The sequence below is a fragment of the Ovis canadensis genome, chromosome 7 (genome assembly GCF_042477335.2).
Source record: "Ovis canadensis isolate MfBH-ARS-UI-01 breed Bighorn chromosome 7, ARS-UI_OviCan_v2, whole genome shotgun sequence".
Classification (NCBI taxonomy): Eukaryota; Metazoa; Chordata; class Mammalia; order Artiodactyla; family Bovidae; genus Ovis; species Ovis canadensis.
Genome location: NC_091251.1, coordinates 102948836 through 102976241, shown reverse-complemented (window position 1 = coordinate 102976241; position 27406 = coordinate 102948836). Strand labels below are relative to the sequence as shown.

The following is a 27406-nucleotide window of genomic DNA, read 5'->3' as shown; positions in this document are numbered from 1 at the left end:
ACAACAAAATTCTGTAAAGCAATAATCCTTCAATTATAAAATAAATAATTTTAAAAAGCTTACACAAGCCTCTTAGCCTCATCCATCAGAAGGCAGACAGAAGAAGCAAGAAAAGACACAGTCTCACAGCGGCTAAAACAAAAACCATATTACAGAAAGTTAATCATCATGAAATGGCAGAAAGTTATATCCCAGATGAAGGGACAAGATAAAAGCCCAGAGAAAAAATATAAATGAAGTGGAGATAGGCCCACCACAGAAATGAAGTGCCTTTGTTAATAAGCATGGAAGGAAGGGACGGAGGTCTCCATAAAAGCCTCTTTTCCCACACACTCTCAGAAGACTTGGCACCACCTCTACAAGTTGGGGGAGAGCAACAGCAGGCTGCCCACATGCGACAGTGGGGCTGAAACCTGAGGTGTGCAGATTTATGCCTTACATATATCAATGGACAGATCTTCTGAACAGAAAATCAATAAGGCAACAGAGATCCTAAATGATACCATACTACCGAACACAATCTACAGATTCAATGCAATCCCTATCCAAATACCAACTGCATTTTTCGCAGAACTAGAATAATTAAAAAAATTTGTATGGAAACACAAAAGACCTTGAATAGCCAAAACAATCCTGAGAAAGAACAGAGCTGGAGGAATGAGGCTCCCTGAGTTCACATTATATTACAAAGCTATAGTAAGCAAAACAATATGGTACTGCCACAAAAAAACAGACACATAGATCTATGGGACAGAATAGATAGACTAGGAAAAAAAAAAACCCATGCACTTATGGTCAATTAATCTATGACAAAGAAGGCAAGACTATACAAAGGAGAAGAGACAGTCTCTTCAATAAGTGGTACTGGGAAAAGTGGACAGCTACATGTAAAAGAATGAAACTAGACTAGTTTCTAACACTATACACAAAAATAAACTCAAAATAGACTAAAGACCTTAATATAAGACTGGATAATATAAAACTCTTAGGGGAAAACATAGGCAGAATGCTGTTTGACATACATCACACCAGTATATTTTTGGCTCTGTTTCCTAAAGCAAAGGAATTATAAGCAAAAATAAACAAATGGCACCTAATCAAACTTAAAAGGTTTTGCACAGGAAAGGAAACCGTTGACAGAATGGAAAGACAACCTATTGAATGGGAGAAAAACTTGGAAAATGGTATTATTTGTAAGTGGTTAATATCCCAAATATATATACAGCTTATCCAGCTCATACAACTCAGCATCAACAAACAAACAACCTCCTCCCCAAACCCAAGCCACCCAATTAAAAAAAATCTGCAGAAGAAATGAATAGACATTTTTCCAAAAAGGACATGCATGTGGCCAACAGGCACAGAAAAAGATCCTCAACATTGCTAATCATCAGGGAAATGAAAATCAAAACCTCAGTGAGATGTCACCTCAGACCTGCCAGAATAGTTATAATCAAATAGAATACAAGTAACATATGTTGGCAAGAATGTAGAGAAAAAGGAACTTTTGAACACCATTGTTGGGAATGTTAATTTGTGTAGCCACTGTGGAAAACAGGTTTATTTAAAAACTAAAAATAGAACCACCACATGACCCGCCAATTCCATTTGTAGACATATTTGAAAAAAAAATGAAGCCACTAATTTGAAAAGATACATGGACCCCAATGTTCATAGCAGTATTACTTACAATTGTCAAGACACGGAGGCAATTGTCAAGACACGGAGGCAAATTAAGTGTCCATAACAGACAGGTGAAGAAAATCAGGTGTGATGTATAATGGAATACTACTCAGTCATAAAAACGAATGAAATTTTGCCATTTGCAACCACAGATGGACTTGGAAGATAATTTTGCAAAGTGAAATTAAGTCAGAAAAAGACTAATACTGTATGATATCACTTATGTGTGTAATCTAAAATATAAAACTATTAAAAAAATAACCAAAAAATAGACTCACAGATATAGAGAACTAACAGTGGCTGTGGAGGGGCAACATAAGGGTAGGAGATTCAGTTCAGTTCAGTTCAGTTGCTCAGTCATGTCCGACTCTTTGCGACCACATGAACCGCAGCACGCCAGGCCTCCCTGTCCATCGCCAACTCCCGGGGTTCACCCAAACTCATGTGCATCGAGTCAGTGATGCCATCCAACCATCTCATCCTGTGTCGTCCCCTTCTCCTCCTGCCCCTCCCAGCATCAGAGTCTTTTCCAATGAGTCAACTCTTCACATGAGGTGGCCAAAGTATTGGAGTTTCAGCCTCAGCTTCAGTCCTTCCAATGAACACTCAGGACTGGTCTCCTTTAGGATGGACTGGTTGGATCTCCTTGCAGTCAAAGGGACTTACAAGAGTCTTCTCCAACACCACAGTTCAAAAGCATCAATTCTTCGGCACTCAGCTTTCTTCACAGTCCAACTCTCACATCCATACATGACCACTGGAAAAACCATAGCCTTGACTAGATGGACCTTAGTCGGCAAAGTAATGTCTCTGCTTTTGAATATGCTATCTAGGTTGGTCATAACTTTCCTTCCAAGGAGTAAGCGTCTTTTAATTTCATGGCTGCAGTCACCATCTGCAGTGATTTTGGAGCTCAAAAAAACAAAGTCTGACACTGTGTCCACTGTTTCTCCATCTATTTCCCATGAAGTGATGGGACCGGATGCCATGATCTTCGTTTTCTGAATGTTGAGCTTTAAGCCAACTTTTTCACTCTCCTCTTTCACTTTCATCAAGAGGCTTTTTAGTTCCTCTTCACTTTCTGCCATAAGGGTGGTGTCATCTGCATATCTGAGGTTATTGGTATTTCTCCCGGCAATCTTGATTCCAGCTTGTGTTTCTTCCAGCCCAGCGTTTCTCATGATGTACTCTGCATAGAAGTTAAATAAGCAGGGTGACAATATACAGCCTTGACGTACTCCTTTTCCTATTTGGAACCAGTCTGTTGTTCCATGTCCAGTTCTAACTGTTGCTTCCTGACCTGCATATAGGTTTCTCAAGAGAGATTAAGAGATAGAAACTATTAATAGATAAAATAAGCTATAAGGATATACTATACAACACAGAGAATATAGCCAATATTTTATAATAACCATAAAGGGGATGTAACCTTTAAAAATTGTGAGTCACTATATTGTACACCTTATATAATATTATACATCAACTATAATTCAGTTAAAAAGAATAAATGCATATGGATCACACTTATATGAGGTACTTAGTGTAGTCCAAATCAGAGACACAAAGTAGATTGACGGTTGCCAGAAGCTCCGGTCAGAGGGGAACGGGGAAGTACTGTTTACTGCACAGAGTTCCACTTCTGCAAGATGAAGCATTCTGGAGATGGATGTTTGATGACAGCAGCACAACAATATGAATGTATTTAGTACCACTGGCTAGTGTGCTTAAAAATGGTTAAGATGATAACTTTTGTTATACATATTTTACAATAAAAAGCCACTAAAAAAATCAACACCATTACTCCCACCAGATACAACCGTATTTCTGTGTTCTAACAACAAAGCTTCTCAAAAAGTTGTCTATATTTGTTCTCATCATTTTTTCACTTATTTTCTTCTCAATTCATTCCAATTTATTTTCCGTCTCCATCATTACACCATAATGGTTTTTTCCCCAAAGTCTTTCAACTTGATACATCCAAGATTTTTTTTTCTATCGTGATCTTGCTTGCTTCTTATATAAGAAGCACTGGACAGCAAGAAGCACTCTCTTTGAAACATTCTCTTCCCTTGGTGCCTATATCCACTCTTCATTCTTAGTCCCACTCTCCTGGTTTATATGCTACATCATTTCCTGCTCCTTCCCAGTTGTGTTTTTTGGCTCTTTCTCCTAGGTCTATTCCCTAAATATCAGCATGCTTCCATTTCTCCCTTTACACTCCACCCGTGATCTCATACATTCCATGGCTATAAATAACTATACATGCTAAATGATTCACAAATCTTTATCTCCAGGTCAGTTTATTGAGCTCTAAACCCATATTCAGGCTTATTATTGTCTCCGTCTGAATGTTCAACAGACATCTAAACCTAACCAAAGCATAACTTTTCTCATACAAACATGTTTTTCCTTCAGTTTTCCCCAACCTAAGTATAATAGGGCACCAATATTCTCTCATTTACTTAATAGAAACCTATGAAGTGTTTTTGATTGTTCATTTTTCTAAGCTTCATATTCTACCCAAAGCAAGCCTCGTTGTGTCTCTTTTCAAAACACACGATCAATCTATCTCCACTCTTCTTACCTGAGTTTCTGCAATTACCAAACATGTTTCATAACATTTTATTTATGTATCTCATCTGTTATCTGTCTCATCAGCCTTATGAGCTTCATGAGTGAAGGGAATTTGGTCTGCTTTGCTCTGTGTGAACCCTCCTGGCCTAGAACAGGACTTGATGCACCATGAATATTTGTTGAATGAATGGAAGAAAAGTCTAGTGGGAGTCAAAAATGTAATTATAAAACTTTCTAAAAAAGGAGACTATGTACACAATTTAGAAAAGATATTATTTCCAGACATTAGAATTAGGTACAGCTTAATCTTTCTCTTTGTATGAGAGAAAAATAAGTACCAGAATAAACAACACTGGGAAAATGTTTGTCTTAATTTTCCCTTTAAAATGTATGTTGAAACAAAATACGCAAGTAATTATATCAAATATTATTACTTTTCTAATGATTTTTTAAAAGAGAAATAATGATAGGGAAAATGATGGAAGGAATTAAAGGATTCAAGAGCTGATTTCTCCAGGAAGGAAGAAAGGATAAAGATCTGTGGAGACATTTAGGTGTGTGGTATGAAGAAAGGTACAGAAAAAGGTAAAGAACTTTTTTCTAGAGGAAAGAAAACAAGTTGGTCCCAATTTTACAGGACAGCTTTGTGGGATTTTACAAAGTCAAAGAGGCAGCAGGGACAACCTGTGGACTGGCTTAACTTGTGAGTACTGATGAATACTTAACAGGCGGAAATCCTAAGACTCATAAACTCCATTTCTAAGAATCCATCCTACAAAGATAGTAACAGAAGTATATACAGGGGAATGCACAAGGGTATTGTTGCAGCAGTGTTTAAAATACGGAGGAAAAAAGAGTCTAACTGTACTTTTCAAGATAATAAAGTACTGCATATTCATACTATGAAATTCCATGCAGCCACTAAAAACACCTGAGTCAGCTTGAAATTTACTAGCCTAGAAAGAGATCTGTGATAGATTGGATCTATGAAAAAAAGCAAGTTGGCTATAAAATTTAAAGCATGATTCCATTATTATATTTCCCTATCTAGAGATACGTGCAGGGAAGACACAGGTGTGACTGAGAGGTCTGAGCAGAGACAGGAACACAGGAATTCCATTTTTATTTTCTATAATTTTTATTTGATGGTTTTAGTAATTTAACATTCCTCATTTTGCTGCCCTCCCACTCTCAACAAAATATTTTTTAAATGTTATGATTGGCTAAGGTTAAAATTAAGAGGGCTAAATAGAGACTGAGAACAAATAGAGACTTTCAAAATGGTCTGTATTTGATAATCATCCAATCACCTTTTTTAAAAGACAGGAACTCTGATTGAATTTTTTGAAGCCATTATTGGGAGGATGAAACTACATCAAGGTCACTGAACAAGGGCTATGTTTACCATTCTGTAACTATTGCATTAAAAAGAAAAAATAAAAGCAAAGCGAGAAAGAGAGACTATAAGAAGAAAAGGGAGGGAGAAAGAAAAGTATAATATGTTAACAGAACTTAAGGGAAAAGGGCAAAGAGAAAGAAGGGATTTGGACTTGACTGTGTTGTCATTTGCTAAAATTAGCAAGAATTAAGAAGGAAATTAAATGACACTCCTTGGAAGGAAAGTTATGACCAACCTAGACAGCATATTAAAAAGCAGAGACATTACTTTGTCAACAAAAGTCCATCTAGTCAAGGCTATGGTTTTTCCAGAGGTCATGCATGGATGTGAGAGTTGGACTGTAAAGAAAGCTGAGCGCTGAAGAATTGATGCTTTTGAACTGTGGTGTTGGAGAAGGCTCTTGAGAGTCCCTTGGACTGCAAGGAAATCCAACCAGTCTATTCTAAAGGAGATCAGTCCTGGGTATTCATTGGAAGGATTGATGTTGAAGCTGAGACTCCAATACTTTGGCCACCTGATGCGAACAGCTGACTCATTTGAAAAGACCCTAATGCTGAAAAAGACTGAGGGCAGGAGGAGAAGGGGACAACAGAGGATGAAATAGTTGGATGGCATCACTGACTCAATGGACATGAGCTTAGGTGAACTCTGGGAGCTGGTGATGGACAGGGAGGCCTGGCATGCTGTAGTTCATGGGGTTGCAGAGTCAGACATGACTGAGTGACTGAATTGAAGAAGGAAATATGTGATGATTTCTATCTTTTGAAAATAAAACCACAGTTAGTGATAAATGTCACTAAGCAGGCAACAAAATATATGAAAAGGAAATGAAACACCACCCTAGGGACTGTGGTTTCCTAGTCTTGTATTCTATCCAGGCTCAGGTGTATTTTTCCATCCTGTGGCCAAATAACAGTATTGATTTTTATCACATACTACAATATATCTGAAGCCTGAAAACTTATCATTTGAGATTTACTTAGGAATGATGCTAAAGCTGAAACTCCAATACTTTGGCCACCTCATGCAAAGAATTGACTCACTGGAAAAGACCCTGATGCTGGGAGGGATTGGGGGCAGGCAGAGAAGGGGACAACAGAGGATGAGATGGCTAGGTGGCATCACCGACTCGATGGACATGAGTTTGAGTGAACTCCAGGAGTTGGTGATGGACAGGGAGGCCTGGTGTGCTGTGATTCATGGGGTCGCAAAGAGTCAGACATGACTGAGCAACTGAACTGAACTGAACTGAACTGATAATGGATTCTACACTTCACAAATGAGCAATCATAACTCTTGACTAGAGATTTATATAAAGTCTCAGTTTTAAACAATCTGAGTCATTTTAGGAAAGTGATGATCTTCAACTGAAGTGAAAACAGAGAAATCAGTTATTCAAATGATCTATCCTCAAGAACTGGTATCTAGAGTGTAGTATGTGTTTTATCTCAAACCTGGAACTACTTTCTTCTTTGATTCTAATTTTACAGATGGAAAAAACTCACATGTTCAAAAGATAGATACGGATTGGCAAACTCAGTTCAGAAGTATGTTCTGATTCCTATTTTTGTTCCACTCCACTGCTTAACATGAAGCAGACAAAGACAAAATAGAACTCATTTAATTTTCAATGCTATCAATATTATCATCATCTCTAATCATTATGGGGGGCCTACTTTGTGCCGTTCACTGAGCTAAAGGGCTTGACATGTACTGTCTCTTAGTCCTCCCACAATTCCCTAAAGTAGAGAATTATTAATTTCACTAACTGCCATTTTACAGATGAGGTAACTTGTCTATGCCTGGAACTAGGACAAGCATCTTAGTCTATGTAATTACAAAGTTCATGCTTCTGAGTACTGCTATTCCATTATCCCTGTCAATATACATGGCCTCTTCTAATTTATTGTGCAATGACATTGGCATAGGCCCAATTATATTTTTCTGTCTACACAATGGGGGGTATACTATTGGTTCATCAGGTAAAATATAATAGAAAGACTTCTCCTTCCCAATGTTCTACCACTAAAAAGTCACCCTCCATTCTCTTGTTTTATGAAAGCATTTAAAATATAATTGTAAAGTTAAGACAGAAATGTTTTGATTAGAAATACTTGCTAGAAAATGACCACTCTTGTCAAATTCAGTAACTGAGTAAATGCTATTTTGAATGGGAAATGGATGATTTTCAACTGACGTAGAAACAGAGAAATCAGTTATTTAAATGATTTAATAAATGCTTTTGATGATGCTTTTTACAGAGGCAATTATATTTAATTGGGACAAAGTCTCCAAATTTGAATATGTTACAGTTTGTTCTCCCAAATGAAGTTTAACACATTATATAATTAACATATATCTGACAAGCGTAAGGACCAACACAGAGGCTTCCCTGGTGGCTCAGCAGTGACAAATCTGCCTGCTAACACAGGAGACACACGTGAGATTCCTGGGTCTGGAAGATCCCCTGGAGAGGGAAATTACAACCCACTCCAGTATTCTTGCTGGGAAATCCTATGGACAGAGGAGCCTGGTAGGCTATAGTCCATGGAGCTGCAAAAGAATCAGACACAACTAAACAACAACAACAAGAACCAACATGATCTAATTCAAATCCTTCACATCTTCCTTGACTGATAACTTGTTATTCCTAAGACAGGTGGAAAGAGCTTTGAACTTGGACCTCTAACCCTTCATGAGAAAATAGCAATATGTTGGCAAGACATTGCTTAACCCGAGTCTGTTTCCTATCTATAACAAAGGGATAATATTACTGTTTCATTGGACTATTACAAGTTTTAAAGGAGGTTGCATGTTTTTCAGACTAAATTCACTATTGCTTCTCAGCTTGGCAGGGAACACAAAATGGCAAATTCCTCATCTTTTTAAAACCTCTGTTTTTTTCCAGTTTAAACGTCCTTTCTTTGTGCCTACTGGCTATCTCCTTACTTTGAAGAACCATCCTAATATAATGCAAACCCTTGTTCTCAAGAAGGTATTAGAACTATGCCAAGAAACCCTTGTTAAATCAAATACCAGCCCTCAGTATTTACACATTCCTTGCTTCCATTATGGTCTGAAATCTACAATAATCTTTCTGCCACCTCCCCTTTTATAATCTCTCCTACCTTTACTATCAGAGGAAGGTAGGTTTTGCAGAAGAACTGAAATTGGCCCATCTAGTTTCAGTAATAATTCTCTAAGATATAGTTTGTAGATTAAGATTTAATTTACCTGCTATGATGTATTTTATTAGAAAATTGTCTGTGTGGTTATCTTTCATATCAGAAACCTCTATGAAGTTGAAGATATAGGAACAACAAAGTTCGTAGGTAAATCAAAGAAAACCTGGCCATTAGAAAGATGAGCAAGCACCTTACTCTTTGCCATTTCTAACTGTCCCAGATCACAGCTGCTCAACTTGCAGCTGAGATCCAAGAATCAGAGAAACAGGAAACCTGTGTAATTAAACAAAATGTTTAATATTATTTACAATACCAGGCCTTGCTGTACGGATAAAGAACCATTTGATTGTAAATGATTCACTGGGCTTATTTTAAATTCTCTAGTGGAAAGTTTCATTTAATAATTCCTTTAATTTCATTAAATATCCAGTAAGTGTTCAAATTTCCAGTTTTCTTGCAAATTGTCATCTTTTATAGTTTATAGTTCTATGTATTATGATTGACTGTTAAGTCTCTTAAATGTCTTAAGCCTGTAAGTTCCACTCTCTTTCTGAAATTGTTTGTTGAAGAAAAGACGTCATTTATCCCATACCTTCTCAGGGTCTGGATTTTAATGATTGCACTTTTGACGCAAATAGTTTTAAATGTCCCTGCATCCTCTGTATTTTTTTTGTAAATTTTAGTTGGATATAGAAGCTTGATCACATTCAGGGTTTATATTTTGGGGTGGTAGGAGTGTGAGTAAGACTACTTTACAGGTGGTAGTATGTTCTTCAAGAAGCACATAGTATCTGGGATAAAAAGTTTTTAAAAACTTTTAAAAAAGGACAGGGATCTCCCTGGTAGCCCACTGGCTAAGACTCTGCACTCCCAGTGCAGGGGCCTGGGTTTGATCCCTGGTCAGGAAACTAGATCCCACATGCCACAATTAAGAGCCGGAGCCATCAAATAAATAAACACTTAATTTTTTAAAAAAAGAAGGACACAGTGTCAAAGTATTTCCCTTTTTATGATGCTGGCAGGTGTCAGTGCTTAATTTCTCTATCTCTTAATTCATTAGAGTTTGGGAAATGGTGATAGTCTATGATTCTTTATTCGCTTATTAGCTACTTCTTTAAAGAGAAACATCCTCTTATTTACTGTACTGGTTTCCTGAGGCTTTTGTAATAACCACAAACTTGGTGGCTTAAAAACAACAGAAATTTATTCTCACAGTTCTGGAGGCCAGAAGTCCAAAACAAAAATGCTGGCAGTGACATACTTCCTCCAGAGAGGCTCTAAGGGAGAAATCTATTCTTTGTCTCTTCCAACTCCTGTTAGCTGTTGGCATTCCTTGTTGCTGTACTGCTCCAATTTCTTCCACTGTGGTTACATTTCCTCTTGCTCTCCTGTTTGTTCGTTTCTCTGTCCCTTATAAAGATACTTGCCAATGAATTTAGGGTGTACCATGGTAATGATCTCATCACAAAATCCTTAATTTAATTATACCTTCAAAGACCCTTTTTCCAAATAAGGTAACATAAATAAGGATTAGAACATGGACATATCTTTTGGGGGTGGCTACCAGTCAAATCAGGACATCTACTATTTGATACTTCGTGTACAGTTCATAGGAAAGGCTGGAAATGCTTGACTATTTTTATTTACCAATCCTCAAGATGATGAATTGTTTCCCTACCATTCTCCAATGGTGACCAATCAGAATTTTCATTTTTTTAAGCAGCATTATAAATGAACAAATATAAATATTTGATGGAGTTCAACTTGCTGCAAGAACTATCTTATTGATACAAGGAATTCCAGGGGTTGCTAGCCACAACCAGAAGCTGGGAAGAGGCAAGGAAAGATTCTAACCAGAGTGTCAAACAGGGCATAGCCCTGCTGACACCTAGATTTTAGACTTAAAGCTTCCAGAACTAAAAGGCAATACATTTCTGTTGCTTTAAGTCACTCAGTTTGCACTATTTTATTACAACAGCTCTAGAGAACTAATATACTTCAGTGCTAGCTGTATGAAGAGATATTCCAGGTTCATTCTGTATTAAGTAGGGCAATACTAGAAGAACTTTCCAGGTGGCTCAGTGGTAAAGAATCTGCCTGCCAATGCAGGAGACACAAGAGACATAGGTTTGATCCCTGGGTCAGGAAGATCCCCTTGAGGAAGAAAAGGCAACCCACTCCAGTGGGTTTTCTTGCCTGGAAAATTCCATGGACAGAGGAGCCTGGCGGGGTACAGTTCCATGGGGTTACAGAGTCCAACAAAACTGGGTACCCACACACTCACGTGGCAATAAGGCAATTTCATTTGGTTAAAATTAGTATTTTTCTTGCCCCAATCCTGGAGTCAGAACTATTTTCAAGCAGTTCTGATTCCTCTTAGTGGAAAATGGTACTGCAAGATTATAATCTGGAGCTAGAAGTTCTCATGTATACCAGGGTGATCACAAGTGAAATGTCTAGGCTTTTTCAGAACTATGTATATAAGTTAAAATAAACTGAATTGGGGTTTTAGTTGCTTTAAAAAAAAAAAAAAGACATTTCCTGCTCTTGACCTAGAATCAGAGTAAGATATTTCTCCAAGGAAAACTCGAAGTATCATTATCTAGGTACTAGGTGTACTCATTGCTACTGGCTTGGTTATTATTTCTAGGCTTTTTCAGAGCCAGGGAGAAAAATTTAAGACAAAATACCTTATGATACCTCTATTTCAAATTCAGGACTATAGAATTTTTACTCAGCCTCTTCTATCTTAAATCTAATCTCTCCTATGTTGGGACTCCAGCTTCTCAAGAATGATTGGGATGGCATAATTCAGTTCAGTTCAGTTTAGTCACTCAGTCATATCCAACTCTTTGCGACCCTGTGGGCTGCAGCATTCCAGGCTTTCATGTCCATCATCAACTCCCGGAGCACGCTCAAACTCATGTCTGTCGAGTCAGTGATGCCATCCAACCATCTCATCCTTATTCATCCCCTTCTCCTCCTGCCTTCAACCTTTCCCAGCATCAAGGTCTTTTCCAATGAGTCCGTTCTTTGCATCAGGTGGCCAAAGTATTGGAGTTTCAGCTTCAGCATCAGTCCTTCCAATGAATATTCAATGATTTCCTTTAGGATGGACTGGTTGGATCTCCTTGCAGTCCCAGGGACTCTCAAGAGTCTTCTCCAACATCATAGTTCAAAAGCATCAATTCTTCGGCACTCAGTTTTCTTTATAGTCCAACTCTCACATCCACACATGACTACTGGAAAAACCATAGCTTTGACTAGACTGACCTTTGTTGGCAAAGTGTCTCTGCTTTTTAATATGCTGTCTAGGTTGGTCATAACTTTTCTTTCAAGGACCAAGTGTCTTTTAATTTCATGGCTGCAGTCACCATCTACAGTGATTCTGGAGCCCCCCAAAATAGTCTCACTGTTTCCACTGTTTCCCCATCTATTTGCCATGAAGTGATGAGACTAGATGCCATGTTCTTAGTTTTCTGAATGTTGAGTTTTAAGCCAACTTTTTCACTCTCCTCTTTAATTAGAACATCATATAAAGTACTCATATTCTTTATCTTACACATCACATTGAAAAAAGAGTACATATACAACATTACTACCACCAATAAAACTACTAAGAAAAGTGAAAATAATCTTTTGATATGTTTGTCCTTAGAGGATATACCACTGCAGATATACAATCTAACTACTGTGTTTTAAAAGTCACTTGATAGAGAAGGAAATGGCAACCCACTCCAGGACTCTTGCCTGGAAAATCCCATGGACCAAGGAGCCTGTACAGTCCACGGGGTCACAAAGAGTTGGACACGACTGAGCAACTTCACTTCATAGTTGCTTTACAATGTTGTATTAATTTTTGCTGTACAATAAAATAAGTCAGCTATATGTATACATATATCCTCTCCCTCTTGCACCTCCCTCCCACCTCCCACCTCCATCCTGCCCATCTAGGTCACCACAGAGCACCAAGCTGAGCTCCCTGCACTATACAGCAGGTTTCACACATGGCAGTTTACATACATCAATCTCAATCTCTCAATTCATCTCACACAGCCTCTCCCCTCCCCCCATTATTAAAACATTAAAGTACCTGACAGGAAGTTCCAAACCCATTTGCCAACAATCTAGTCATGTTTACATTTTAACAAAACTATGGCTTCTGTTCTCTCCCAAATCTGAAGTCCAAATGCATTATCCAGCTCTTCAATTTTCTAGCAAAGCACCTGACAACAAAAGAAGACCAGGTTCAGAATATGATAAAACTGGCACATACATGAAAGAATGATCACACACCTAACGCTGTGCTTGGAACAGAGTTTATAGCATAGTGTTCACTGAACTAATGACCAACATTGATACAATGACCATGAAAGAATGACTTATCCGCCTAACAACAACGACCCCGCATACAATGCAAACACATTCAACCACAAGGTTGTTCTAATCCCCAGCACCATAGCAAAAACATAAATTAGAACAACTTATGAGCATCTTTGAGTTATAATATTACAGATTTCATGGTTAAATTTTCCTTTATTTAACTGAAGAATAAAGTGGGTTATTGAAATTTTAATTTATTTCAGCTACTAGCTTAACTCTAGATACTCAAATCTATCCAATAAATAACTGTGTTAGTCTTCTGCAGTGCTCACAATAAACAATTTTATAAGGTCCTATAAAATAGGTACACATATCATAGAAATATAAAGGTAGAAAAGTCACTTCTGTCACCTACAAACTATTTTACAGGGGGATTCCTGATTTTTAATAGTATAAAGAGAAATAATTCCACATGCCTTTATTGGCACAGTGTTTATATTTTATTCATACTGGCAAAAAGGATTATATTGAGTATATGGAATGCTTTTGTAAGATTAAAAAAAGAATGTTACTGTAAAAAAAATGAATAAATAAAGTCACTTGAAAAAGTTCTTCCCTGTGTATTAGGGAACATTCTGTTAATAATCTGCTTCATTTTATTTTCAATTTTGGGATTTTTCTCAAAAGTTAATTTTGTTTTATAAGTAAAGTATTTGTTTCCAGAGTCAAATCTAAATAATTCAGTATATTTGTATAAGCCAGCTTCTATTCCTGTCCTCTATACACTATTTTCACATTATTCTTATAAGTAACTTTATTTTTAAAAAATTATGGTTTATCTTTCCAATTTTTAATATAAACTAACATATATGTGCATATTTTATGGTTATTTCTTAAAAGGTAGCATACAAAGAATACTTTCCTATTTTCACTCAACACTATATCCCAAAGATCATTCCACAGTGGTACATAGAGATATTCCTCATTTCTTGTCATCAGCCAGTTCAGTTCAGTTCAGTTCAGTCGCTCAGTCGTGTCCGACTCTTTGCAACCCCATGAATCTCAGCACGCCAGGCCTCCCTGTCTATCACCAACTCCCAGAGTTCACTCAGACTCACGTCCATCGAGTCTGTGATGCCATCCAGCCATCTCATCCTGGGTCGTCCCCTTCTCCTCCTGCCCCTAATTCCTCCCAGCATCAGAGTCTTTTCCAATGAGTCAACTCTTCACATGAGGTGGCCAAAGTACTGGAGCTTCAGCTTTAGCATCATTCCTTCCAAAGAAATCCCAGGGCTGATCTCCTTCAGAATGGACTGGTTGGTTTTCCTTGCAGTCCAAGGGACTCTCAAGAGTCTTCTCCAACACCACAGTTCAAAAGCATCAATTCTTCGGCGCTCAGCCTTCTTCACAGTCCAACTCTCACATCCATACATGACCACAGGAAAAACCATAGCCTTGACTAGACGGACCTTAGTCGGCAAAGTAATGTCTCTGCTTTTGAATATACTATCTAGGTTGGTCATAACTTTTCTTCCAAGGAGTAAGCGTCTTTTAATTTCATGGCTGCAGTCATCATCTGCAGTGATTCTGGAGCCCCAAAAATAAAGTCTGACACTGTTTCTACTGTTTACCCATCTATTTCCCATGAAGTGATGGGACCAGATGCCATGATCTTCGTTTTCTGAATGTTGAGCTTTAAGCCAACTTTTTCACTCTCCTCTTTCACTTTCATCAAGAGGCTTTTTAGCTCCTCTTCACTTTCTGCCATAAGGGTGGTGTCATCTGCATATCTGAGGTTATTGATATTTCTCCCGGCAATCTTGATTCCAGCTTATGTTTCTTCCATTCCAGCATTTCTCATGATGTACACAGTAATCTACTGCTCATCCAACCAATCTCCTTATATGCACATGTTGGGTATTTCCATTCTCTCAGTTTACAATTAATCTCACAATGAACATTCCTGCATATACATCTTTCCATATTTTTGCCATATAGCTGTGGGTCAGAGTCCTGAAACTAAGACTGTAAATGGGCAAGTTCACAAGTAACTTTGCTATATATAATTGGATACCTGAGTAACTAAGCAATTTGATGAATTCAACCAATAAATTATCATTCACCTTAACTTTTAACTCATGATAGCACATAATTACGTTTTGTATTCACCACTTGAAATACTAAAGCTTTGCTAAAGTTTTTGTAGGAAAGTAATCATTGACCATTGGCATCATTATTAAAATCTAATGGTAGTGTTCTACAACTGAGTTAGAGACATTCCACCTGTTTGGACATCATTGATATAGCTGTTGTATACTTACCATAATTAATAAATTACTTATTAATAATTAGTAATAATATAATACTAATAAATAATTAGTAATAATAATAAATTACTTGCCACCAAATACTTATTAAAGCACTTTCTAGTACCTTTGATCTTCCCAACATTCATATGTGGTGGTCTTAACGATACAGAGAGGCTTAGTTACTGCAGAAGGTCATACAATAATGACAGTCAAGCCTGATTCCACAAAGACTCTGTACTCTGCTAAGCTAATTTAATTCATTTTTGCTAAGCCACAGACCACTTTATATTTTGGTATACAGAAACTGCAGTTTAGTTTGCTGTTTTAAGGAACAGAATAGCAATTTCAAACTGTAAGTGAGAAGGGAGGAAGAGAACATGAATAGAAATGATTTGTGTGGTCAGCCAATTTCGTCTTATACACTGGATCAAAAATTACTGCATGTGAAAATCAACATTTTTTTTTGTAAAAGCTTAAAAATTGGGTGAAACCTTCTCTGAAGAAACTCTGCAGGCCAGAACGGAGGGGCATTATATAGCTGAAGTCCTAAAAGGGAAAAATCTGCAACCTAGACTACTCTATGACTCAAAATATTTAAAACAGAAGAATCTAGAATAGAGAGATAAAGAGTTTCTCAGACAAGCGAAAATGAAAAGGATTCACCAATACTAAACCAACCCTGGGCTTCCCCAGTGGCACTGGTGGTAAAGAATCCATCTGCCAACGCCAACACTAGACACATGGGTTTGATCCCTCGGTCAGAAAGATCCCCTGGAGGCAGAAATGGCAACCTACTCCAGCATTTTTCCCTGGAAAACTCCATGGACAGAGAAGCCTGGCAAGCTACAGTCCATAGGGTTGCAGAGTTGGACACGACTGAGCACACTCACACGCACAAACCAACCCGAAGAGAAATAGTGAAAGGTCTCCTTTAAATAGAAAAGAAACAATAATCTATTGGAAAGGGAACAGTCCAATAAAAAAGGCAAAAATATAGAAATTTTGGTAAAAGTGATTATAACTACAGCCAACAGAAAAGGGTTATGTTAATCATTCAGCACAAGGCTAAGCATAAACATGTAAAATTAGACAGCAAAATCACAAAATATGGGGAAGGGGAGCATAAAAATCCAGGTCTTTTAGAATGTGTTTGAACTTATATGATCATCAAGCAAGCAGATATAATTATGGGTCAACAGACTTGAACATCATGGTAACCACAAATCAAAAACATGCAACAGATTCACACACACACACAGAACAGAACTCAAGCATACTATAAAAGAAAATCACCAGGCTATCAAAGAAGAACAAAAAGAAGAAATGAACAAAGAAGAACATAAACAACTGGAAAACAAGGTTTAAAATGGTTGTAAGCACATACTATCAATAATTACTTTAAATGTCAATGGACTAAATGCTCTGATCAAGAGACAGAGAGTGTCATATTGGATTAAACAAGAACCTACAATGTGCTGCCTATAAGAGACTCATTTCGGGGAGAAAAACACAGAGACTGAAAATATTGAGATGGAAAAAGGTATTTCAAGCACATGGAAACAGAAATTGGGGTGGAATGGGTAGCAATACTCATATCAGCAAAAACTGACTTTGAAACAAAGGACATAAAAGAAAGCAGAGAAGGACATTTAGTTCAGTTCAGCTCAGTCGCTCAGTCATGTCTGACTCTTTGCGACCCCCATGGACTGCAGCACGCCAGGCCTCCCTATCACCAACTCCCAGAGTTTACCTAAACTCATGTCCATTGAGTCGGTGATGCCATCCAACCATCTCATCCTCTGTTGTCCCTTCCTCCACCTGCCTTCAATCTTTCCCAGCATCAGGGTCTTTTCAAATGAGTCAGTTCTTTGCATCAGGTGGCCAAAGTATTGGAGTTTCAGCTTCAGCATCAGTCCTTCCAATGAATATGCAGGACTGATTTCCTTTAGGATGGACTGGTTGGATCTCCTTGCAGTCCAAGGGACTCTCAAGAGTCTTCTCCAACATCACAGTTAAAAAGCATCAATTCTTTGGCACTCAGCTTTCTTTATAGTCCAACTCTCACATCCATACATGACTATTGGAAAAACCATAGCCTTGACTAGATGGACCTCTGTTGGCAAAGTAATGTCTCTGCTTTTTAATATGCTGTCTAGGTTGATCATAACTTTTCTTCCAAGGAGCAAGTGTCTTTTAATTTTATGGTTGCAGTCACCATCTGCAGTGATTTTGGAGCCCAAAAAGATAAAGTCTGTCACTGTTTCCACCGTTTACCCATCTCTTTGCCATGAAGTGAAGGGACCAGATGCCATGATCTTAGTTTCCCGAATGCTGAGTTTTAAAAGACATTATATAATGACATATAATGATAAAGGGAGATCTATACAAGAAGAGGATATTATACTTGTTAACATATATGCACCCAATATAGCAGCACCTAAATATATAAAACAAATACTAACAGACCTAAAGGGAGAAATTGATAGGAATACAATAATAGTAGGAGACTTTAATATGTCACTGACATACATCAATGGACAAATCATCTTGACAGAAAATCAATAAAGCAACAGCATTCCTAAATGACATAACAGACCAGCTGGACTCCATTGATATCTATAGAACACTATTCCTCCAAAACCCAGAATACACATTCTTTTCAAGCACACACGGGACATTCTCTCAGACAGACCACATACTAGGTCACAAAACAAGCCTCAGCAAATTCAAGAGGTTAGAAATTATTTCAAGCATCTTTTCTGACTATAATGTTATGATACTAGAAATCAACCACATAAGGAAAAACAGGGAAAGAACAAACACATAGAGACTAAACAGCATGCTACTAAAAAACAGATGAGTCAATGATGGGACAAAATAAAAATTCATAAAATACCTCAAGACAAACAAGAATAAAACCACAAGCTTACAAAAGTATGGTACTCAACAAAAGCAGTGTTAAGTCATAGCAATACAGGCCTTCCCCAAGAAACAAATAAAAATCTCAAATAAACAACTAAATCTACCACCTAAAAGAATTAGAAAAAGAACAAACAAACCTTAAAGTCAGCATAAGGAAGGAAATAACAAAGATCAGAGAGAAAATAAATAAAATAGAGACAGATCAATAAAACCATTGGAAGATAGAAAAGGTCAATAAAACCATTTTTTTAAAAAAAGATAAAAATTATCAACATACCTCTAGCCAGTATCACCAAGAAGAAAAGAGAGGGGACCCAAATAAACTAAGAAATAAAGGAGAAATAACAACTGGTCCCACAGAATTTTTTAAAAAAAGGATTACTATAAACAGTCATATGCCAACAAGCTGGACAAAATAAATGGACAAATTTCTAGAAGTGGACATAAATAAATGGGCAAGTTTCTAGAAACATACAGCTTGCCAAAATTGAGTTAAGAGGAAACATAATTGAACAGAATGATCACTATGAGTGAAATAGAATGTGTAAAAAAACAAACAACAAAACTCCCTACAAACAAAAACCCAGGACCAGACAGCTTCAGTGGCATATTTTACCAAATAGAAAAGCACTTATACTTATCATTCTCAAACTATTTCAAAAAACTGAGAAAGAGGGAACACTCTTTAAATTTACTCTATGAAGCCACTATCACCCCAATACCAAAACTAGACAAAGACATTACAATAAAAGAAAATTACACAATATCTTTGATGAATATAGATGCAATATTCTTCAACCAAATATTAGCAAATCTAAAATGCAACAATATATCAAAAAGGTCACACAGCATGATCAAGTTGGATTCATTCCATGGTTACCAGTATGGTTCAACATGTGCAGTTCAATCAATGTAATACTTCACATTAACAAAAGGAAAGACAAAAACCACATGATTATCTCAATAAACACAGAGCAACCATCTGACAAAATTCAGCATTCACTAATGATAAAAACTCACCAAAGTGGGTAGAGAGGTAACATATATCAACATAATAAATCACTCAGTCGTGTCTGAGTGTTTTGCGACCACATGGACTGTAGCCTACCAGGCTCCTCTGTCCATGAGATTTTCCAGGCAATAGTACTGGAGTGGATTGCCATTTCCTTCTCCAGGGGATCTTCCCAACCCAGGGATGGAACCCGGGTCTCCTGCATTGTAGACAGACGCTTTACCGTCTAAGCCACCAGGGAAGCCATTAATAAAAGTTATTTATGACAAATCCACAGCCAACAGAATATTTAATGATGAAATCCTGGAAGCTTTCCTACTAAATTCAGGAACAAGACAAGGATGCCCACCCTCATTACCTCTATTCAACATAATATTGGAAGTCCTAGCCACAGAAATCAGACCAAAAAAAGAAATAAAGGCATCCAAATTAGACTGGAAGAGATAAAACTGTCACTATTTGCAGAAGACAAGATACTCTATATAAAGAATCCTAAAACCTCCACACAAAAGCTATTAGAATAAGTGAATTCAACAAGGTAGCAGAATGCAAAATTAATAAACAGAGAGCATTTGCATTTCTTTATACTAACAATTAAATATCAGAAAAATAAAGTAAGAAAACAATCCTGTTAAAAATTACATCAAAAAGTATTTAGGAATACACTTAACCAAGGAGGTGGCTATGTGTAAAAACTATAAGACACTGATAAAAGAAACTTAAGATGACTCAGAGAAATGAAAAGATATCCCATGTTATTACATTGAAAGAATTAACTGTTAAAATAATCATACTACACAAAGCAATCTACAGATTTAATGCAATCACTATCAAAATACCCAAGATATTTTTCACAGAAGTAGAATAAATAATCCTAAAATTTACATGGAATGACAAAAACCAAGAACTGCCAAAACAATCCTGACAATACTACAAAGCTAGAGTATCAAAGCAGTACGGTACTGGTACAAAAAACAGACAATGGAACAGAATAGACAGCCCAGAAATAAACCCACACAACTACAGTCAATTAATCTACAAAAAAGAATATTAAAGAACATAACATGGAGAAAAGATAATCTCTTCAACAAGTGGTGCTGTGCAAGCAGAACAGTGATATGTAAATCAGTGAAACCATAACACTCCCCCACACCATATACAAAAATAAGTTCAAAATGGCTTAAAGACCTAAGTATAAGACATGCCACCATAAAACTCATAGAAGAGAACACAGACAAAACATCCTCAAACATAAATAGTAACAATATCTTCTTAGATCAGTCTCCCAAGGCCAAACAAATAACAGCTAAAATAAACAAATCAGACCTAATGAAACTGAAAAGCTTTTACATAGCAATGGAAATCAGAGACAAAGTGAAAAGACAACCTACAGAATGGGAGAAAATATTTGCAAACAACCCACTCAACAAGGAGCTAATATTCAAAATATACACACAGCTCATATAACCCAATATTGAAACAATCCAGTCAAAAAATGGGCAGAAAGCCTAGACATTTGTCCAAAGACATACAGATGGCTAACAGGCAGATGAAAAGATGTTCAACATTGCTAATTATTAGACAGTCAGTTCAACCACTCAGTCACGTCCGACTCTTTGCAACCCCATGGACTGCAGCACACCAGGCTTCCCTGTCCATCACCAACTCCCGGAGCTTGCTCAAATTCATGTCCATTGAGTCAGTGATGCCATCCAACCATCTCATCCTCTGTCATCCCCTTCTCCTCCTGCCTTCAATCTTTCCCAGCATCAGGGTCTTTTCCAGTGAATTAGTTCTTCTCATCAGATGACCAAAGAAAATACAAAATTATTAGAGAAATGCAAACCCAAACCACTGTGAGGTATCATCTCACACAGGTCAAAATGTCTATCATCAAAACTCTACAAATAATAAATGCTGGAGAGGGTGTAGAGAAAGGGAACCCTCTTATACTGTTGGTAGGAATGTAAATTGGTGCAGTGACGATAAAAAACAGTATGGAGGATCCTGACAAAACTAAAAATAGGCTATGGTATGACCCAGCAATCCAACTCCTGGATATATGCGTAGAAAAGATGAAAACTCTCATGCACCCTAATGTTCATAGCAGCACTATTTACAAAGCCAAGACATGGAAACAATCCAAGTGCCCACCAACCAATGACTGCCTTCAGAAGATGTGGTATATATTTGTGGTGTGTGTGTGTTCACGTGTGTGTGTATATATCACTGATATTAGTCAGTCTTAAAAAAGAATAAAATATCACCATTTGCAATAACATAGATGGATCTAGAGAATATTATACTTAGTAAAGTAAGTGAGACGAAGAAAAGGAAGTATTATATGATATCACTTACATGTGGGATCTCAAAAAAAAATTCAAACCTAACAAAACAAAGACAGATTCACAAATACAGAAATCAAACTAGGGCTACCAAGAAGGAAAGGGAGGGTGGAGGCATACACTAGCAGTATGGAATTAACAGATACAAACTACTACACATACAATAGATAAGCAACAAGGATTTACTGTATAGCACAGGGAACTATATTCAATGTCTTATGATAACCTATAATAGAAAAAAATCTGTAAAAAAAATACACATATATAACTGAATCACTTTGATGTATACCTGAAACTAACACAATATCATAAATCAACTATACCTCAAATAAAAATTAGGTGAAACCAGAATATACTTTTATTTGGTAGGACTGAAATATATCAGTGCTTTTCATGCCTTGAATGAATGCTGTAATATGCAGTGTACTTTACAGTAAGACTTTCATTAGGATTAGCAAGTTTGAGATGTAAGGTCTTTCCTCTCAACTTCTGTATCCCACAAAAGAAACCGACACTAGTGAACATATATGAGTTGCGTGATGCCTATACATCATTTGCTTTATTTATTCATTTGTCATTATTTAAGAAGATACAGGCTAAAGGGATATTACAAAATGATATTTTACTTTAAGCCAATGAGTAGTCTTCTTAGATTTTCTTTTTCTTTGGTATTGTTGCTTAATAGTCATTTGGACAGTAAAACATTTAAATGCTTGGACACACTAAAGTTTGGTGTCACTCTGTTCATGGTATATTAAAATTTAGGTATTGAGTTTTTCCTTTTCTTTCTTGACAATTACTCAGTGTTAGGCAGATATTAATATTAAAAGAAATAAATGTTTTTATTCTCTAACATAAAATATTTTGAAGTTAAAAAAAGATTCATTTAGAGGCAAGAGAGCACTACTAGGTTACTATCTAATTATATGACTGCTATAAAGTATGAACTCACAAAGTGAAAATCCAATATAAGTGTTTCATAAATGGTATAAGGAGATGATAAAATTAGAAAAGTTATTTAAGCTTTCATATATAAAGAAAAAGTTTCAGTTCAGTTCAGTTCAGTCACTCAGTCGTGTCTGACTCTTTGCGACCCCATAAATGGCAGCACGCCAGGCCTCCCTGTCCATCACCAACTCCCGGAGTTCACTCAGACTCACGTCCATCGAGTCAGTGATGCCATCCAGCCATCTCAGCTCTGTCGTCCCCTCCTCCTGCCCCCAATCCCTCCCAGCATCAAAGTCTTCTCCAATGAGTCAACTCTTTGCATGAGGTGGCCAAAATACTGGAGTTTCAGCTTTAGCATCATTCCTTCCAAAGAAATCCCAGGGTTGATCTCCTTCAGAATGGACTGGTTGGTTTTCCTTGCAGTCCAAGGGACTCTCAAGAGTCTTCTCCAGCACCACAGTTCAAAAGCATCAATTCTTTGGTGCTCAGCTTTCTTCACAGTCCAACTCTCACATCCATACATGACCACAGGAAAAACCATAGCCTGGACTAGACGGACCTTTGTTGGCAAAGTAATGTCTCTGCTTTTGAATATGTTATCTAGGTTGGTCATAACTTTCAAAGAAAAAGTTTAGATAAAAGCAACTGAAATATGATGGTAACCCCAGTTTTACATGGGACGTTTTCTGTTCACAAATTTTCAGTTTTGCGAAGTCTAGAGCTGTGACCTCTAAATTACTCAGACTACCATTTTAGTGCAAGATCAGAAAACATCTTTTTCAGAATTAAACTAGCTGACATATACCTATTGTGACTGAAGGCATATTATAGCTAAATGAATATTGGAAAACAATTAATTGGAATGGAATCCATGATGGTTTCTTAGATGCTAGTCATGGGAGAGGAGCAGTGGTGAAGTGTGCCGTGCTCAGTTGCCTTCCACTCTGTGCAAAGTCATGGATGATAGCCCGCCAGGCTCCTGTGTCTGTGGAACTTTTCAGGCAAGAATGCTGGAGTGGATTGCCATGCCCTTCTCCAGGGGATCTTCCCAACCAGGGACCAAAGGTGTGTCTCCTGCATTGGCAGCAAGATTCTTTACCACTGAGACACTTGGGTAAATATGAATCAAGGTATTATTGTAATGTAGAGTATGTAAAAGGAGGTTGATGCAGAGCCTCCAGGGAGTCTGAAGGTCTTAAATGGAGGCCTGGACTCAGTTTTCCGCCTTTTTAATCCAGTCACTGTATTCTATTATTTTACAGGTCAGATCCAGTCAGAGAACAACTGTCATCAATTCCTTTAAGGAATAATTCTGTGGCAAATAAATCTCATAAATTCTTCCCCATGCCCTATCTGCAATGATCTTAATTTTAACTGCAGAACACTTATCATTCAAGAACATGAAGCAATAAAGAAAATGAGGTGACAAGTGAGGGATTCTACAGGCAAACACAGTATTATATTTATATAAGGCACCAGCAAGTCTTCTTAAAATAGAAATGGAAAGTATTGGTTAGTAATAACTTTTCTGTTAAAGGTCACCTGACATTTAAATGAACTACAAATGGTGACAGAATCATAATTTTATATAATGTATAAAGAACACTAAAGGAAATCAACCCTGAATATTCACTGGAAGGACTGATGCTGAAGCTGAAACTCCAACGCTTTGGCCATCTGATGCGAAGAGCCAATTCACTGCAAAAGACTCTGATGCTGGGAAAGATGGAAGGCAGTAGAAGGGGAGGACATCACCAACTCAATGGACATGAGTTTGAGCAAGCTCCAGGAGATGAAGGATGTGCCGCAATCCATGGGGTTGCAAAGAGTCAGACACAACTGAGTGGCTGAACAACATAAAGAACACTATCATTTTCTGTGATTTATTTTTTTCCTTATGATGCTCCCAAACAAGCAACTCTGCAGGGAACTGAGAAGCAAGTGAGGTTCCTCCAATATGGCCTTAGAGACTATATAACTTTGACATTTTGTTTTGCTTTGCCTTTTGAGGATAAACTCCCTCATTTGTCCAGACTACATTCCCTGCCTCTGGAAATTCCCTATGGACAAAAAAATTAGGTACTGTTAAGTTCCACCTTTTAAAATATAGAACATTCTTTGTTGTGTGAAATGCTGCTATAAAGGCCGGTGATTAGCTTCCACAGAGTAGGTCAAATGTCTATTGAGCTGCACCCCAAGACAAGAACATTTTCTGCCCGCTTTTTAGCAGCAACAGGCCCTATCAGTTACTGGGGATCAGAGGCCCAGTATTTCAGATGTTAATATGCCTTGGCCACGTGGAGTCACTGAACTGGGGCAACGTTTTTAAAAACTGGTGGGACTTGTGCAGTCATAATCCCGGTGATCCGTTTCGGGTTGAAGAGGGAGGGGGTGGCTTTTTCCACTGCCTTGAGAAGTCATTTAAAGTACGTGGGATAGTAGGGCCCGGACCTTTGGGAAACTTGAAACCCAGAGGATGTACCCGCGGAGACAACTCATCTGGCTTCAGGTGTCATTGATTCTGGAATGTGTTAAGGTGGGGAGGGGGGTGGTGTGGCAAATCAGCTTTCATCCCTTTTAGGAACTCGGTACAATTCTGCAAGCTAAAGACTCAGGCCAGGCGAGAGGTGCCCACGCCTCCGAACGTGGCATCTGAGCTGAGCTCCTCTTCAGAGATGACTCCGCATTTGAACCTCTGCCCACGGTCCAAGCCCGCGCGGGCGACGGGGTGGGGCACGTGACCGGCTCTCCTCCGCGGCCATGCCTAGTGGGGCGACGGCCACTGTCCCTTCCACATCTTCGAGCCCCTGCAGCGCCGGACGGCGTATAGACACCCTTCAGGAGGCGGTCCCCCAGCTAGCTCTGGACTCCAAGGTTAACAGCACTCACGCCTTTTCTCCGGCAACGGTTAGCGAGCCCCTATATCCCGAAGCCGGAGAAGGAAATGGCAACCCACTCCAGTATTCTTGCCCGGAAAATCCCACGAACTGAGGCGCCTGGTGGGCTTACAGTCCACCGGGTCGCAAAGATACGGACCCGACTGTACCACCTCTCCTTACTTCACTATTCCGAAGCAGCTGCCCGAAACTTCCGCCTGGGTGCCGACCACGTGATCACGCGAGACTTGGGGAGGCGGCGGGTCTTCACAACTTTAAGTCGGCCCCGCCCCTCACGACGCCCTCCACAGGGCTCGACAACGCGGCCTGCGACGGCCTCCGCCCCGGCGCGCCTGCGCACGCGGCTCTCGCGGTGTTCTCGCGCTCGGCCCCGCCCACCGCTGCCCCCGCCCTTTCCGCCCCTCCCTCCCCCCTCCGCCCTGTCTCTCGGCGGCGGCGGCGGCGGCGACGGCTCGCGCAGCTCGTTGGCTCACTATATAAAGGGGAGAAGCGGGCGGACCGGACGGCTGGAGCTGCAGCCGGTGGCGGCGGCGGCGCGGGGAGCGGCGACTGGTGGTGGTTTCCCTCCTTGGCGCGGGGGTGGGGAGCGGGCAACGCCCCCCGGGACCCCTGAAGGGTCGTGGCCTTTTTTTTTTTTTTTTAAAGGGCGATTCTCGAGTTTTTTTAGCTCCGGGAGGACTCCCCCTCCCTTCGTCCTCCCCTTCCTCCTCTCGCCGCTCCCCTCTCCTCCGTCAGGATCCGATTTTGTTTGAAAGATTTTCCCCTCAGTTTTGCGGTGGCTTGGGTCACCCTCGAGTGTTTTTTTTATTTTTTTTCTCTCTTTCGTTTTGTTTTCATCTTGTTTCCTCGGGGTGGCCCCCCCCACTCTTGTTTGTGTTGTGTGTGGAAATGGCGAACTCGGCAAATACAAACACCGTGGTAAGGACGTGGTTCGGTGGCCGGCGGGGGCTTCGTTCAGGCGGCGAGCAACGGCCGGACCGGGCGGGGGCGGGGACGGCGGCGACTCCCCGGCCTCGACTCTCCTCAGCCGCCCGCGCGCGGCCGCCGCTTCCCGCCTCGGGCGGCGCGGGCCGGGGCGGCGGGGCGCGGGGGGTGGTGGGGGGCGGGCGCCGAGGCTCGCGGAGGGGGCGCCGGCGGCGGGGAGGGCTGGGGCGCTGGCCGGGCCTGGGGCCGCCGCGGGGCGGTTGGGCCGGGGCGAGCGCGCGGTCCCGGCCCTGGACCCCCCCGGCCGCCAGGAGGGGAGGGCAGGAGGGGAGCCGCCGCTTCCCTACCACCCCCCTCGCCCGCCCGCCCCCGAACCGGCAGGAGAAGGGGCTCCCCGCGAGCCGTCTCAAAAAAAAAACCGGCGTCTGGGGGAGCCGGGCGAGTCCCCCCTCGAGACCCACCGCGATCCACTGTTAACGCGGTGGAAGGCGAATGGCTACTCTGGGGGTTACTCTGAGGTGTTCTGGCGGTTGTGCTTAGGGAGCCTTCACTGGGGCCATTTTATGTATTATTGGAAAAAAAAAAAAAAAGACGAAGGTTGAAAAGCACTTATTTCGGTTCCTTCCGAATCGGTAAAATGGCGAAGGGGAAGCAACCCCCAACGTCGTATATACCTCCGACTAGCAAAAGCACCAAAACAAAACAAAGCCTCCAGTGGTCCAAAGTGCCCCGCTTTCGCCTTGAAATCTGCCTACTTGCCACCGTTGGTCCCTTTTTTTTTTCTTTTTTCTTTTTTCCTTACTTGCGATCACGTAGGTTTGCAAAAAGCAGTCACATAAATAACCTTGTCTGTCAGTCAACAACGCAGTGTGATCACGAGTCCAC

The 27406-nt window shown here is 39.5% G+C and overlaps 1 protein-coding gene and 1 long non-coding RNA gene across 2 annotated transcripts in view; one reads left to right on the top strand and one right to left on the bottom strand.

Moving 5' to 3' along the window:
* The window catches only part of LOC138443223 (uncharacterized), a 44976-nt gene that overhangs the window by 17352 nt on the left and 218 nt on the right, over positions 1-27406 (bottom strand). Inside the window, exons 2-3 of the long non-coding RNA XR_011258032.1 lie at positions 12935-13067; positions 1962-2997 (exon numbers count right to left, since the gene is read on the bottom strand). This is a non-coding gene — a long non-coding RNA (uncharacterized lncRNA). The remainder of the gene's footprint in view (positions 1-1961; positions 2998-12934; positions 13068-27406) is intronic.
* Positions 26003-27406, top strand: part of GTF2A1 (general transcription factor IIA subunit 1) — a 39388-nt gene continuing 37984 nt past the window's right edge. The window contains exon 1 of the mRNA XM_069595228.1: positions 26003-26515. Coding sequence (XP_069451329.1) covers positions 26486-26515 — 30 coding nt within the window. The 5' untranslated portion in view covers positions 26003-26485. The remainder of the gene's footprint in view (positions 26516-27406) is intronic.